The sequence below is a fragment of the Caloenas nicobarica genome, chromosome 15 (genome assembly GCF_036013445.1).
Source record: "Caloenas nicobarica isolate bCalNic1 chromosome 15, bCalNic1.hap1, whole genome shotgun sequence".
NCBI classification, from domain to species: Eukaryota; Metazoa; Chordata; class Aves; order Columbiformes; family Columbidae; genus Caloenas; species Caloenas nicobarica.
This window is the reverse complement of record NC_088259.1, coordinates 6,905,411-6,921,632: the sequence shown is the minus strand read 5'-3', so window position 1 is coordinate 6,921,632 and position 16,222 is coordinate 6,905,411. Positions and strand designations below refer to the sequence as shown.

Here is a 16,222-nt window from a genome sequence, read left to right as displayed (position 1 = left end):
ACCTTTGCTCAGAAGGAACAAGCACCTGACAGAAAGTTGGGGCCAGGGAATCAACTTTCCTGACCCACGCAAAAGCACGGGCAAGGAGAGAGCCACTGCTACGGTGAACTGCCAAAGCAGCTTGTATTGGAAACAAAATGAGGAATAACCTGTGGCAGGAGTAAAAGTTGTACAAATCACTTCGAAGTGGGCTAAGTGATGAAAAAGAAATGAAAAAAAAAAAAAATAGAGCTCTTGGTAATCTCATAGTGCAATGTTTGGGGGTTGATTCGGGGTTTTTTATCCTTCAAACGCTGCCACCCTGGGAGAACACAGCTTTTTATTTGATTTTGGCCTGGTTTCATGGAGCCTTGGATCACAAGCTGAGGACACCCGTGAGTAGTGTGTTAGGAAGGAGTCAAGCACTGAGCTTGATATTTTCCTGAATGTTGGCTGGAGAGCAAAGCCAAGGCAACTTCTGATGGCCAGGAACGGGGAGGATGTGCTTATGGGAGAGCAACATACCGCAGGGCACTTTCCTGTGCCTTCCCAACTAAGGCACAGGAGATGAAAATGTTACTTCCACTTGCAGGGAGACTTATTCAAAGTCAAGTCCTCCCGCTTAGTGCAGGTTTTGAAAAAACAAAACCAAAACCACACCAAACCCATATGCAGAATTCCTTTGCAGACAAGGCAGAACAGTAAAAACTGGAGACTTTGCTTTCTTTTCACTCTAAGTAAAGTGTTATCGGATCCAAGTTCACACTTGGATGCAGTTTTTTCCCTACTGAATTCCAAGGCAAAATGCACAGCTGGCCTTGGTTCCATAAAATCGACCTGCCTTAAAGGAAGATCAGATCTCCACTGATGACACTCAATAGCCAGAGCACAACAAAACGGCATCATATGTGGTGCAGCTGGTCAGAAATTGCTCAGTGAGACACCGCTGGACACCCAGCAAAGCCAAGCAGCAGAGAGCTCTGGTGACTTTGCACGGAGATTTGGTAGAGCACTTATGGCAACATGGCACCAAGCAATGTGTCACTGTTATACCTAAATAACTAGAGAATGAGCCCCTGCGTAAGGGGAGTCCAGGACAAAGACTGAATGCATACTCCAAAGAGCTGCCTTTGGAATTGCTTTCCTGCAAAGGAGCAAAATACTGGAGGACAACTCAGCCATGCATATTCGCCTTCATTTAGATATTTATGTGATTGTACAGTAATGTGCAAGCCCTTCCACAGGATATTTTCTAGCCAGTTAAGGAGGAACAAAAAGGATAAGTGACATGACCAAGGCCACAGAGATAATCAGTGTCAGAGGAGGGAAAAAGCCACAACACACACAAAAACAACCAACAAACAAACAAAAACCAAAACAAACCACAACAGAAAAGCCCAAACAGAACAAACCCAACAACAACACACACACGAAAAAACCACACAACTCATTCTTCTCCCCTCCCCCCCAATTCCATTAGTTGCTCAGACTTCTGGAGGATGGTGCTTATAGAAACCAACAGGAGTTTCAGTGGTTTAAAGTTCAGGCCCAAGCACAGCAAAGCCCTGGGGCAAAAATGTGTTTCTCTTCCTCTCCCTTCCCTGCAGCAAATGTATATTCCAACACATTCAGTAGGGGAGGTTAGTCCTTCACTGGAGTCCCTTGAATAAAGAGAAGCTTCTGGGAGCACGCTGAACAAATGGGTTATTTTGAAAGGACAAGTTAGCTCTATAATTTGCCTTCACAATGTGTTCTGCACTCTAATTACAAATGCAAACACAGTAATTGAGAACAGCATCATAAAACTCTAAAGGAAGCCATAAGTGATATAATACATGGACATGTTTACCATTTGGTACAGCAGGATGCCTCTGTGATGTTTTGCCCATGTTTAAACAGGGTGGAGATTTGCTTTTCTTTCATGAAGTTAATTCCATGACAGCAATTCTTCCCTCAGCATCCCCGCTCCCAAGCCTGGATCAATTAAAATACAGCTTTCAGAAAACATTTCCTCTCTTATCTCAAGTGAAAAAAATCTCTTCTTCTTTTGAAAGATTAAAAAAATGATTTAATAAAGCTATTCCAAAGGGAAGAAAAAAAGGGAAGATCCTAGTGTGTTCTCCACCTGTGATGTCCCACTCCTGCCTGCAACAGCAAAGAACTCAGCAGGGTGAAATGCAGAAAGGAACGGGGGGCTGTACAGCTGCACCCCACCTAAACTGTCCCTGGGAGACTTCAGCCCTTCCAGAGGTGGGCAGGAGAGGGGGTCCCCACGCAGCTTTCTGCTGGGCACCCACTGCCTGGACAGTGCAGGCAAGCTCTGGCTCTTGATGCTCTCCACCCATTTAATGAACTCTGCCATGTGCTGGGGTGTGGGGTTCAAAGCTCCTGTTTTTCCCATAGAAGAGTGAGTAGTTTAGGCTGATGAATGGCAGATGAAGTCAGGGAAGCGGCTCCCAGACTGCCTGAGAGTTTTCTGCATAGATGGATAGCGGGAGGGTCTACAGCATCTTGGTGCAGTCCCACATTCCTGTCTTCATCCACTTTGTCTTCTTCTGCCCTTCTACTCTTCCTCCTCTGACATCTCTCAGGTAACCCTCCCCATGTCAAACTGGGGTCCTGCTCCAGCAAAGAATTCAAATCAAGGCAATGTCTGTGGGCCTCAAATGTCTTCACAGTCGCAACACAGAGAACAGAAGTGGAAAAATAAATGTAACATCAGCCCTGTCCTCTGGAAAGAGCCTTTGGGATGCTGGGTGGTAGGGAGGAGCAGACAGGGGGGATGCTCAGCACTTCAGGGGGTACCACAGGAGGAATGGTGGGACCGGCCCATTTGTAAAAGAGCCAGGTATTGGCACACACAAATAAACCAAGAGAGGAATAGGACTGAGTGTGCACCAACAGGGTCCTACAAGCTCGCATAAGCTTAACAGCTGCTAAATAACATGACAATTCATGTGATTCAAGCCAGAACAGTTCAACCTCCCTCTCAAGATCAATGAAGACGTGTGTCCTATCTGTGGCTCGCACGTGCGCACACCCCGTCTCTTCAGATTTGCTGAAAGCTGCTATGGCCTGATTTTCAGAGGTGCTGAGTGCCTGCAACTCATCGTGACAGGCTATACATCAAATCCATCACCTCTTGGGAAACTTGATTACCCTAGTGGAAACCCTCATTTCAAGCATTTAACTGGTTCCTACTGGTTTCAGCCAGCCAGCTAAGTTTTGGAATGGATCACTTGGTTTAGGCTGTACTAATCCTTCAGGAGAAATAAATCCATGTCCATGAAGATCAGTGTAGGAATCTACTGAAATGTCTAGAAAGGTATCAATTAAAAGGGGGGGAAAAAATCTATTTTTAAAACATTGAACCAACAAAAATAACTCACACTTGGCTGGTTAGAGCTGTTCATCAGGTGACTTGCTGCTGAACAGATGTCTCCAGCTGGGAATTCTTGGATGAAATTCTCTATCTTCTCCTTTTTTTTATAAAACAGTTATTAAAGAAGTATGTTAGAGGTTTGAAACGTGCTAATTCAAGCCAGAAAACCAAAACAAAACAGAAACCACACATATATTGCCAAAAGAGAGGGTGCTGAGGTGTAATCACAGCTTTAAGGGGTGAAGCTGTTTATCTGGATGTCTGAAGGATGAAAACAGTTATTGAAAAACCTGCAAATACAGAGTTAAGGCTGAATGAAAACAGGGCACTCACACTGAAAGCATGGAGAGTCTTAGAGAAGGCTACCCAGGAGACTCTCATCCGTTTTGTAATAATGCTCAGAAAATGTACAAAGTGGTACTTAACTGTGTATATGGAGATTAGTTCACAGCAATTAGAGATTTTTTTTTCCTAAATTTTCAGCCACGGTGGATTTTTTATATATATATATATATATATATAAAACCTAATTAATACCTGTATTACTGTTCAGCCAAAGACTGGCTAGAAGAGGGATAACTGAATCTGATGTAGCATGGGTATGTACTGACTGCTTCAGATGATGTTTCTTTTCTACCTTAGCATGTGTATACAGGAAATTTTGGTGTGCACTTTGTCTCCACTAACACATGAGGAGCTGATTCCACCAGAGGAAAATAAGCAGAAATTATCTCCTTTGGTATAGGAAATCCAATGTGTCCCATAGGATTGCCACTAAAATAGACAGAGAAATGAAGCAACCTTCCCTGACCACCTTTCATTCTCGCAGCAGCCTGTGCTTACCTTGCACTGCCTCTCTCCTTGCTGCATTTTTCTACAAACCCTCTCTCCAGCCAAGGAGATGTGGTCACTATTCATAGGATTTCAGAATGACCCATCCAGCAACCAGCCAATTTGGCTGGAGAGCATTCGGTCTAGGAATACACAGGGCGAGAATTTGTAGCACCGCTGTGCTGCCAGCTCTCCTGCACAAATTAATTTAACCATTCTGCAGAGAAGCTCTGGAAGCAAAGAAATTGTTACAGAGAAACAGCAGCTTTCCCCAGGGACAGCAATGAGCTTTGTGAGCCCTCCTCATGTCCTGGCCAGGTCGCCTTAGATCTGCTCCCCTTAGACTCTGCATAGGATCCTTGTGGTGGGCAAGGATGGGAAACATCTCCAGCTTTTCTAGGGCCTGGAGGTCTAGCGATATTTAGGCTGGGAGGCGTTCACAACATACAGCAATACACAGACACACATGCTAAAACACAGTTTTATTTCCCAAAGAGAAAATGGCAAGTTGCACTATGAGCCAATATTTTGTAATTTACATTCTGAGACTGATTTTAAAAGCATCAGATCTGGGGCTCTTAAAGGTTGTGGATCTGTTTATACATAAAAGAAACACATATCAGGAATCTTTTCTTTCCCTTGTCTGGTAACAGCTGAATAAGAGTTCCCCAGACTAACAAGGAGAGCAAACAAAAGCATTTCCCCAGAATTGTTCCCTTTTTTTCTCTCTCTTCTTTTCCCTTCTCATGTTTAGGACTTTAAAATGTTTGGGGAGGAAAGTGGAAGCTTGCAGAAGCCTGCTTGTTTCCAGTTCGGCTCATCCTTACCTCTCAGAAACGCACAAAAGGACTTTAATTTCACTGAATGACAGCTTTCTACTAAATACTTCCTCACTTTTCTTCTGCACCTGGATCTCTACAGAGGGGCTAGCTAGCGTAGGAAGATAACTGCATTTCCTTAGGTGAATAGAGAGCTTCATTCCCAAAGGGCACAATAAACCTGATCCTTCCTCTTCTGATCAACAAGAGCATAGAAGCTGCAAACCTGACCAGTACATCAAAAAGGAGCTTGAAAAATATTTCAAGCAAAAAATGCTAACGGTGCATCCTTCTCCTGTAACTGCACTGATATTAAATCAGGAAACAGAACAGAACAACCACAAACACATATATACAGGGGCTGTCAAAACAGAAACAAAACAAAATCCCTAATGGGGACTAAAGGTACAAAGAGCAAAAAGAAGAATATACAGCATAGGCTTTATGATATTTAAATCCTTATGCAGCAAAAGCTGGAAAGGGAATTCCAAAAATTTTCTGTATATAAGCAGGCTTTTTTGATCCAGGACTTTGGCAATGAAAAGGAATTACGAATCAGTCTGAATGAAAGGGTACAGGTCCCAGAGGGTGCTGGACCATGCCTGTGGACTCCTGGGTTGTAACAACCCCCTGATCCTGCAAGGGCCGAAGGACAAACTCAGCTCTGCTGGGACCTGCCTTGCTGCTGCTGCTGTTGAACCTGCAGCAATGCTCATTGCTGAAAAGATGCTTGCATGGTCCTGGGTCTCCTCAAGAACAACTGAGGCCAGATCTTCCTTGTCTCCTTCTTGGCCATCTGAAGATCTGATCATCAAGAAAATCTCCTGCTGAGCCCCTTGGAAAAACAGGCAACAGACTGTGGCCAGAAAGGGATGCTAGCCTTTTCTGGAATATCTCCTGGCTGCTCATGACTTGGTGACATTGGGCATAGGTCCAGGACACTTTCCTGTCTCCCTGACATCTCCCTTTTCTATACCCCTTCTAAGAAAACTGAAAACCCTTGGAAAGATCACTTTTCCCACACAGACATCTGTGCAGTACCTCTGTATTCGTAAGAGAAGCAGATAAGCAGGAGAGACATTTTTTCTAGTAGGATGTGATCCAAGTTCTGAAGTGTTTGAAAAACCTTTGAATGACATGAAATGCCATTGCAAGAGACGACTGCAGTAATTACAGCTTCTCAGCTTGTACTGGCTACTTCAGTCCCAAAAGGCAACTTCTGATCACTCAGAAAGATTTTGGTGCTGCTTATTAGCTAAATGCTCCTAAAGGGGCTCGGATAATGAATTCAGCATGCCAGGATTCAAGTGGGAAGCAGGACTCAGCCAAGCACAGGAGGAAAGCTGATCCTAGAAAGGTTCAAACTGGGGATTTCGTGCTTCCAGATCAGGTGTTTCTGTTTGAAACAAGTTTTATCATAGTGGCAAGAGGAACGATAACAAGACCGTGTATTAGAGAGGGGGCTATGATGAGACTGCAGAGTTTGGAAATGATGAGAAAGAGACAAATTCCTTTGAAAACAAGTTTGGATCGACTCATTCCTTGTACGATGGGGCTGAGGCTGAAAGAAATAACGAGAAGGAGAATGTTTCCGCTCTCTGCTCACCTCCCTGCCAAAGACACCCTCGTGGGACGTTATAGAAGAGGGAGAAATGTTGCCATTTCGTCTCAAGACACCCCTTTTCCCGAGCAAATTGCCGAGGCTGCCACTGAAGAGCTGCACTTCTTTTCTCTGCAAGTGCACAAAAAAGCAGGAGGCAAGGCAGAGCAGTAACCCCCCCCCCCCCCAACTCCCCAGCAGCCCCCCTCCCGGGCCGTGCATCCGAGCAGCCCCGCGCCCGACGCTGCCGGCCCGGGCTAACCCCGAGCAGCGGGGGGCACTGCGGTGCCATTGCCCCTTCTCATAATCTCCGTTCCCCGGCTCCTGCATCCACTCAAACTCGCAGGGACTCGGAGCCTCGCCTGGGCATCACCCCCAAGGTGCGCCGGCGCGGTGCCCCCCGAGATTCCCAACCCCGTCCGTACCAGCACCCCCGAAAGCCGCGCTGGGGGGAGAGCGGGGTCCCAGCCCCCAGCGGAGGGGCCGCGCCCGGCAGGTGACACTTCCCTGCGCCGGGAGCAGCTCCGCACCCAGCCCGCCCGCGACCGGCACGGGCGAGCTCACGGATTTCATTAAACACGGTGCGTTCAAATCAACCACCTAAATTACGGCGTCCCGTATACCAGTACCCCTCCGGGTGCAGTTATTCTGGAGGATCGCCCCCCGCGACCGAGCAAACTCCAAACCCGCCGCCCGGACATACCGAATCCCCCCGCCCTCCAAGCGGGGATTTAATAATGCTGGGCGCTGCGAAGCCTCGGGGAAGAAAAACAGCCCCACAAAAAACCTACCCTTCTGAAGTGTTGCTCCGTTCCCTTGTCACAGATCCACCTGTGAAAACGTGTCTAAAGTTAGTACTGGGATTTGCCCCGCTCTTAACTGGTTCAGGCTAAAATCTGAAGAGATCCAAGTTAACCCAGGAGGGTACAAGAGCTTATTTTATACAGCAAAGCTGCTGTGCAGACTTTGTCCAAAGAATATTGCACACTTTACTTTGACAATCCCCGCAGAAAAGGGAGAGAGGAAACAAAGACTTATGATTACCATTAGTAATTTAATCCTAAATTCGTGGGCCATTCCCATCAGCCCAAACAAGCAAACATCAACACTTTTCTTTCTCATGCACATATATCTGCGATAGATGATTAACCAGGTCCGTCGCTGCTTACACAGGGGAGAAAAAAAAATCCTGACAAATAGCACGGTGTCTGCTTGCAGTTTGAGAAATTAAAAATCAAGCGAGAGGAGGTAAGAACTAGGAAAGTGATGCCCTTTTCCTCCATTAGTGCCGACTGCCAGCCATGGGTGATTTCGGTTTGGGTAGTTGTTTCTTAACAAAACTCCCATTTGAGACAACTTATCCCACTAATGTTATGGAGTGAAAAAGCTAATTCTGGGGGAAAAGTAGCAGTCAGCTACCAACAACGAGGATCGCTTCTCAGAGGGCCAGTAGCGTGGAAAATACACACGTAATAGTCGCCTTATTTTTTTAGCAGTTACCTAGACCTGCTCTTTCTAAGAACTGGGGACGGGGATGCCGCCGTAATACGACTCGCTTCTAAATGTCACCCCTACCCGATTCAGGCAGAAGCCCTACCAAACCGAACACGTATAGGTATCTATATGCTCCAGTTTTAGGAGCGAGTTTTCAAATTTCAGTGGCCCAAGGATCCCCACCGCCCTGCCCTGGGCGGACACGCCGGATGGAGATGATCTGAAATGACACTGTAATTTTCTTTGAACTCTTCCCGATTTTGGTCAGGGGTTTGCGAAAAGGGAGGGAGGCGGGGGGAGAGAGACGAGGGAGAGCGGAAAGAAGTCATTCTTTACTCGAAACTAACCTTCAAAAAACGGATCTTTAAAAATAGAGGGGAAAAAAAGTCGCTCGATTAGCAGCTTTCGGGTGTAGGGGAGAAGGTCGCAATTAAAAAAAAAATTGCTCGCAAGGCTTGGGGGGCAGGCGAGCTGTGCCCTGACGCTGCGATGGGTGGGTGCCCCTTCCCTACCCCAACAGCGGTACTTTTCCTCCGCGGGCGCGGAGGGGACGGGAAATCCTTTCCGCAGAAGCCGGCAGCCGCCGGGGCCGCGGCTTTGCCCTGCGAAGGCTTTTCGGGTGCGGGCGGCCGCGTAGGGCCGGGGGACGCGGAGCTCCCCCTGCGCGCAGCACCGCGGCCCCCCGCGGGTCGGCGGCTTGTCCTCGCGGAAGGGAAACTCCCCCTCAGCTGCCTCGCTGGGCTGCCCAGCCCAGGAACTCTCTTCTGCTCCAGTAACATTATTTCTTCCCTAATCCTTATAAAAAAAGTGTATATATATCGGACGGAGGAGCATGCCCCATAACATACAAATCTCAGCGAGAATGACCTTTGGTGGTTGAATTAAAAGACATATAATAAACAAAATTGGCCTTTAACTGGAGATTCGGCGCACAATGCGGGTCTTACTTTAGCCAGCCGCGTAACGCCGCAAGTTTTGTGGGATGTATTTTGTAAAAGGGAGCGAGGGATGGAAGAGCAAAGAAACGGACCCAGAAAATGCCCCGAAATTTTACGACGATGAGGAAGGACGCGCAAAACCGATCTCTAGTTCAGTTTGAAAGATTAAGAAAAGGGACAGAGTGCGTATGGACAGGAAGATAATCAGATCAATGCTTCCTCTGCCTTTCAGTAGCTCCACCTTGTGAATATACCTCAGTAATTATGAGAAGAAAAAGTATAATCCATCTAATGGCACATTTTGCAGGGCTGCATCCGAGCTTCCCAAGCTCTCGCCAGAGTCCCCTTTCCCTCACGGGCAACGATAATCTTTAACGTGCAGGTAAAAATAAAGCTCTCCCCAAGCAGCTTCCAGGACCTCATAAATAATATTTAGAGCGGATCCGCACGGGCGGCTCTCGGCTCTCCCCAAGCCCCGGGGAGGCAGCAGCTGCCGGACGGGCACCGCCCAGCTCCTGCCCCGATCTGCTCTGCCAGGGTGGCCGGGTCCCCCCGTCTCTCCGTGGAGTGGCACCGCTCACCGCGGACCTCTCCGCCTCTTTGTACCTCAGGGTTGCTCGCCAACAGCGAAAAGACGGCGATTTCCCAAATCTGGCACTGATGGGAAACCAAGCAGCGCGGTGTCCGTGCGGACCCCGGAGCCCCAGCACCTCCGGGGCTGCGTTGCCTGTGAGGGACACAGGGAGCGCCCGGGAGGGGGGAGTTTCCACGCGTGTCCTCCCACACACGCGTTTGGAGCAGGGCAACGTGCGGAGGGAGGTCTGAGCCCCTCGCTTCAGCCGGGACCGGGGTGCGGAGGGACCGGGACGACAACGCACGGGGAGCACCGGAGCTGAGCGATCGCGGGCGCTGCTGACGGGCAGTTATGTCCCCTGCGAATGTCGTGGAGGAAAACTCAAACGAGGTGGCCCGGCATGTCTTGCATTGCCACAGAAAATTAAGCCTCGGAGCGTCTGTACTCCGAAGGGGGATTTCATCCAACTCCCGCTCCCTGATTTCCACCTCCTTCCCCCAGCCCGCTGCCGGAGGAACCCTAGGGAATATATGTTTTTTTTGAAGGGGACTTTGTACGACTTTTGTCTACCCGGTTCCCTGCGCGACTGTGGCTGGCTCCACGGAGATGTGGAGCATTGGGACAAGCGGGGCCGGGCTGCGGGTGTCGCCCCGGGTATCGCTGGGGTCCGGTGGAGAGGGACCGACGCCGGAGGGGTCTCTGCTTGGGCACTTTCGTAGTGTTGTCCCAGCTCCAGAAAGTCGGTTCCCTCCTAATTAATTTCTAAAAAGCAGAGAGATCTTGAACTTTTTTTTGTTCTTTTGGCTAAATAATGTGGGATGAGGAGGGTGATATGGGAGATGTTGAGGTGTAGGGGGCGGAGGCGCCGCTCCGGAGAGGCGCGGCCGAGCCGAGATCGCGGCAGCGCCGCAGTCGCTCCCGCTGCCGCTCCGCTCGGCTCCGCTCCCGCCCGCTCGTCCCTTTTATTTTTTTCCCGTGTGTTTTTTTTTTTTTTTTACCCGTGAAAAGTAGCTGTTATTCTCCAAACGGACACTTGGGGTCGCACTTTCTGTCTGTTTGAGCGTAAAAACAGCGCAAAAAGAAGCCCTAATCTCCCTTAATCGGTACAAAATGTTCAAGAAAAAAAATCCTGTTACCGGACCAAAAAAAAAACCCCAACTAAACAAAAAAACACCCAAAACAACCAACGTAAAAAACCTTACAAGCCGAGTATTCTTTTGCATGCAGTCACTCACTCAGGCAACAGCAGACGAAAGCAAACGCGGTCCCCTCAGAACAGAAATGTAATTATATTTTCTCCCTTCTCTCCCTAATATTTGCAATTGTCTGTGTCGATGCCTTTGCTTTACTTTAGGGAGAGATTTGCTTCCTGTAACCGGGAGGATTTCCCCGATTGTATAAGGAGAGCTGACAGCTTCGCCGAGCCGGTGCTTCCCTCACTCCCGGGTCCAAGCGCATCCCCCTGCACCATCCCCCTGCACCATCCCCCTGCACCATCCCGCAGCCCCAGCGCTCGCTCCCCGGCCGGACTCGGTGCGCGTTCGTGGCCGGTTTTCCCGCGGTGCCTTCGCATCGGGACCGCTTACATAAGTTGGAAGGGGCGACGCGTGTGCGCGGGATGGGGGAAAGCTGACTGCCTTGAAATTTGCTACGGGACGGCAGCGGGCAAAAAGGGACTTTGTTATATTTAGAACAAAGGGACGGGCAGGATGTCCCCGAGCTCGCCTCCTTTGTGGATCGCAGGAGCCGAAAAGGGGGGAGGTGGTGGAAATAAATAAAGAAATAGATAAATAAATGAGGAGGCGATGGTGCGGGAAGGGGGGAGCAAGCGGGGAGCGCCCCGGAGGAGCGGGGCTGGGAGAGGTGGCCGCTCAGCTGGCGCTGCGGAGCTGTCACGGCGCGGCCCGCCCCCGCCGCCGCCGCCCGGCCCCGCCGCCCGCCCGGCCCCGCCGCCCCCGCCGCCCGCCCGGCCCGGCCCCGCCGCCGCGCTGCCATTGGCGCGGCCGCCGCCGGCCCCGGCCCCCGCCGCGCTCTCGGCGGGCACGGCCGTATAAGAAGCCAAGGGGGGCTGCGTTGCGAATCACAGCTGCACAACGAGAGCTGGAGGCGGCAGCTACAGCGGAGACCTGGGTTTTTCTCGTTCCCCCCTCTCCTTTTTTTTTTTTTTCCCTCCTCCTTCCCCTCCTTCCTCCCTGTCTTCCCTCCCCTTCCCTGCCAGAGCCAGCGAAAACTCCCGTGCAAAGCCCAGCCACCGCCGCCAAATAGCCAGTGCGCTCTCCCGGCCGCTTGCTCGGACTGGAAAGTTGCGGCAGACTCCGGTGCTCTGCTACCGCGGGGAGAAGGCTCCGGACTTACAAAACCCAGACGGGGGAACGGGCTAAACGTTTTGCACCGTTCTTCTTCCTGCACAGACTCGAAGGCAGCATCTTTGTTTTGTTTTGCTTTCGCCCTTCCTGCTGCTGCTCTTTTCTCCTTGCAAGCGGGTGTCTAAGTGCCAGGAGCTGCTGCAGCCTGCGGTGCGTTGCAAACGCTGATACAAAAAAACAGGAGACATCCAGGCGGCTCGTCCTTGGCTTTGTTGCTCCCAACTGAAGAAGCCCCAGAAGCCGGCAGAAGGAGGAGGCGGCGGTGGAGGGGGAGCAGAGGAAAGGAGGCGAGAAAGCAAAGCCAAAGTTGATTTGGAATACGGGAGCGCGGCCAGTCCTCTGCCAGGCTGCGCGCTGGAGTGAGGTCTCCAGCCCCCTCCACCGGGAGAGGTGCCCCCAAGACAGCGATGGCCGGAGAGCTCAGCATCGGAGCCGAGCTGCCCACTAGCCCCCTGGCCATGGAGTATGTCAACGACTTCGACCTGATGAAGTTCGACGTGAAGAAGGAGCCCCTGGGCAGGAACGACCGCTCGGGCAGGCACTGCACCCGCCTGCAGCCTGCCGGCTCCGTCTCCTCCACCCCCATCAGCACGCCCTGCAGCTCCGTGCCCTCCTCGCCCAGCTTCAGCCCCACCGAGCAGAAGACCCACTTGGAGGACCTGTACTGGATGGCCAACAGCTACCAGCAGATGAATCCCGAGGCGCTGAACCTCACACCAGAGGATGCTGTCGAAGCCCTCATTGGGTCCCACCAGGTGTCCCAGCAGCTGCAAGGCTTCGAGAGCTTCCGGGCCCACCACCACCACCATCACCACCATCATCAACACCACCACCAGTACCCCGCGGTCACTCATGAAGACCTGGCCGGCAGTGGGCACCCTCACCACCATCACCATCATCACCACCAGGCCTCTCCCACTCCCTCCACCTCTTCCAGCTCCTCCCAGCAGCTCCAGAACTCGCACCAGCAGCATCCCCCCTCCAGCAGCGTGGAGGACCGGTTCTCAGATGACCAGCTGGTCTCCATGTCTGTGAGGGAGCTCAACAGGCACCTCCGAGGCTTCACCAAAGACGAGGTGATCCGCCTCAAGCAGAAGAGGAGGACCTTGAAGAACAGGGGCTATGCCCAGTCCTGCAGGTATAAACGTGTCCAGCAGAAACACCACCTGGAAAACGAAAAGACCCAGCTCATTCAGCAGGTGGAACAGCTCAAGCAAGAAGTGACCCGGCTCGCCAGAGAGAGAGACGCCTACAAGCTCAAGTGTGAGAAACTTGCCAGCAATGGCTTCAGAGAGGCTGGCTCCACCAGTGACAACCCATCTTCCCCTGAGTTCTTCATGTGAGTGCTTAACAAAAATAATTGAAAAACAAACAAAACCCCCCACCCCCAAAACCTGACCCCTGTCACCTTCCCTCCCCCCCCTCTCATCCTCCTCTGACATCTCCATCCATCTGTCTGCTTGACTAGCGAGAAAGAAGGAGAGAAAAATAGAGACTTGATTTTTTTGCAGCATCCAGTCTTCTAGAGTAGCTGTGGGAAAAGTAGGCTGGGGGTGGGGACGGGAGAGGTAAAGTGCAACTTTTGGACTTTCGTTTGTGAGTTACAGAGAGGGACAGAGGCAGAGAAAAAGGAGAAAAGAACAAGTGAAGCGTTTTATAGATCGCTTGCTTGCAGAACGAGATGGACTTTGAGAATAATAATACAAAAGGACAATGAACAAGCCATCTATAACATACTGCCTGCTTGGAAAGAGAGAGGATATATGCAACACCATCTCATGCACAATTTACCTGCTTGGAAAAAGAGAATAAATAAGAAGGACAATATATGCAAACTCTTCATATATTGCCTGCTTTGAGAAATAAGTTACAGGACTCAGATGGGACATTCAATCTAAGAAAGGAAAGAAAGAATGAAAGGAAGAAAAAAAACTCATCAGTTTTATTGCCTGCTTGATTATATAGAAAAATATGAAAATCTGCATTAAAAATATTAATCCTGCATGCTGGACATGTATGGTAATAATTTCTATTTTGTACCATTTTCTTGTTTAACTATAGCATGTTGATCATTGATCATAGATTTCTGTTGTTGTTTTGTTTCATTGATAAGAAAAGCATCACAAGTTACCAAACTTTTTACTGCTTGTGCAGTTTTGTTTGTTGGTTTTGCTCTCTTATTTTCTTTTATGGTTGTTAGCTTGTAAATATCTGCTACTTTAAACCGCACAGGAGAAAAAAAAATCCCACACACAAAAAGAAAATAACATTTCAGCAGGCTGGTTGTATGGTTTGTTTGGTATTAAAGAGATACTTAAGGAAAAAAAAAAGTTATGGGCATTTTGCATTAGAAAAAAACAACTTTGTATATCTGGTGCACTTTTAAGTTGTTGTTTTTTGGTGGGTTTTTTTTGGTGTTTTTTTTTTTTTTTTTAGTTTTCATTTTGGTTTTTGTTTGTTGGGGCAGAAGAGCAAAACCGCCTGAATGGCTTTGACAAACCTAAACTTAACAGGGAAAAACTCTCTTCGGTCACTAGAGCCTACTCCAGGCTTTAAAGTGGCAGCGAAGCCCTTTCCTTCAGGACAATTCCCAGCCTGGAGTGCTTAGGCTTGGCCATATAGTTTCCCTTCTAATTGTACACTCAGGAAGCGAAGGACGGACGAGATACCAGTTCCTTTTAAGAAACAACTGCCCCTTGATTTTCGGTAAATAAAGGAAAGAAAAACCAATCTCCTCTTTATGAGTCAAGTTGCAATAGCAGCGAGGGCTCCGTGTCACCACTGGGGTTTCTCAGTGGTAGCAGCCGATGAGTAGGCTGGAAAAGCATATAAAACTAAAACTTATTTTAGGAAGACATACTGCAACTTTTAAGTGTATTCTTTTGCAATGATTTGTAATCTGCTTCTCTGCTTCCCTATGCAGCGAGTGAAAGTTTTAGCCAAAATTTATTTGCAGTTGTATAGTAGTAGTAGTTTGGAGTCTTATGGGTGTTTTTTATTACTTTTTTTTTCCTCCTGCAGGTCAGTAAAAGGATTTATGTTGCACTGACAAAAATACCAAAATGAAAACTTATTTTTTAGTTTCCTTTTAGGATAGCTGGCACTGCTGGCCGGATGCATTTTAAGTTTGTATTAGTTTATAAATTAACAGTAATAACAAGATTGTAATGAACAGCATGGTGCTTGCAGTTTTAAATATTGTGGATATTAGTCATGCATCAGAAAACGACCTTTGGTTTTTACTGATTCAACTGTGTTGAAATCAAAACATTGCAGCCGCGGAAAAAATTGTTTTTATTTCATGTAAAGTTCTGAAGGGATCAATTTCAAATCCTGCTTATGATACGAAAAAATATTAAAAAACCTGGTCTATTGTAGTTTTATTCAGACTGGTTTCTGTTTTTGGTTATTAAAATTGTTTCCTATTTTGCTTATTAAAATCATTGAAATGGCATTTCTTGGAGGGACCTGCTTCTCTGACGTCTCGTGTTCCGAAAGAAAAAAAAAAAAGACAGAAAAATAAAACTTTTGGACCCTTCTCTACCCTCACCCCGCTGCCCGGCCCCGGCGGGTTGCGAAGCTGCTTTGCCCACTCGGGAACGGTGCTGCACGCAGGGCAGGACCGCTCAGCCTTGCACCGTCCAGCACTTTGCCCAAACCTCGCCCGTGGCCGGGGGTGAGAGTGTCCCGTGTCCCCCCGGCCGGGAGGAGCGGAGCGGCGGGAGCCCCACGCCGGGCCCGGCTGCGGGGGGGCGGCCCCGGCCGCTGCTGCTGCTGCAGCCCGGCGGGGAGTGGGAGCGGCGAGAGACGGGAAACGCCAAGTGCGGGCTCTTTTTATTTTTCATTAGAAAAGGAGAGGACTTGGACAAGTCTGTCCTTTCCCCCGTCTCCTTTGGGATCCGAGCTGGCCATTCACTTTCCTCCTTTCCATCTGCACATTCTATTTATTCCGGCGCCTTTTTTTTTTTTTAAGTGTGAGCGACGGGCAGTTTAGAAGACTCTTTAGATGCTTTTGGAGAAGGGGACAGATCTCCCCGCCCCCCCCCGCCCAGGGCTCAGTACCCCGCGTTTCCACCATCCATCAGCTGCTTTCAAGGCAGATAATCGCTCAACTCCCTAAATTGCAGGTTAGAAATCGCACCCGCTCCTCACCCGAGTGCAGGGAAGGGAGCCCCAGAGCCGGGTCGCAGCGTGTCTGCGAGCTGCTGCTCTCAAAGTGTGAAAACTGTGTTGAACTTTA

General features: G+C 49.3%; 1 protein-coding gene across 1 annotated transcript; it reads left to right on the top strand.

The window, feature by feature from the left end:
* The first annotated feature begins 11,714 nt into the window (after positions 1-11,714).
* MAFB (MAF bZIP transcription factor B) lies at positions 11,715-15,347 on the top strand. The gene has a single exon (XM_065645560.1). It carries the CDS (start codon positions 12,390-12,392, stop codon positions 13,323-13,325), a length of 936 nt encoding a protein of 311 aa, XP_065501632.1. The 5' UTR covers positions 11,715-12,389; the 3' UTR covers positions 13,326-15,347.
* Positions 15,348-16,222: the final 875 nt, after the last annotated feature.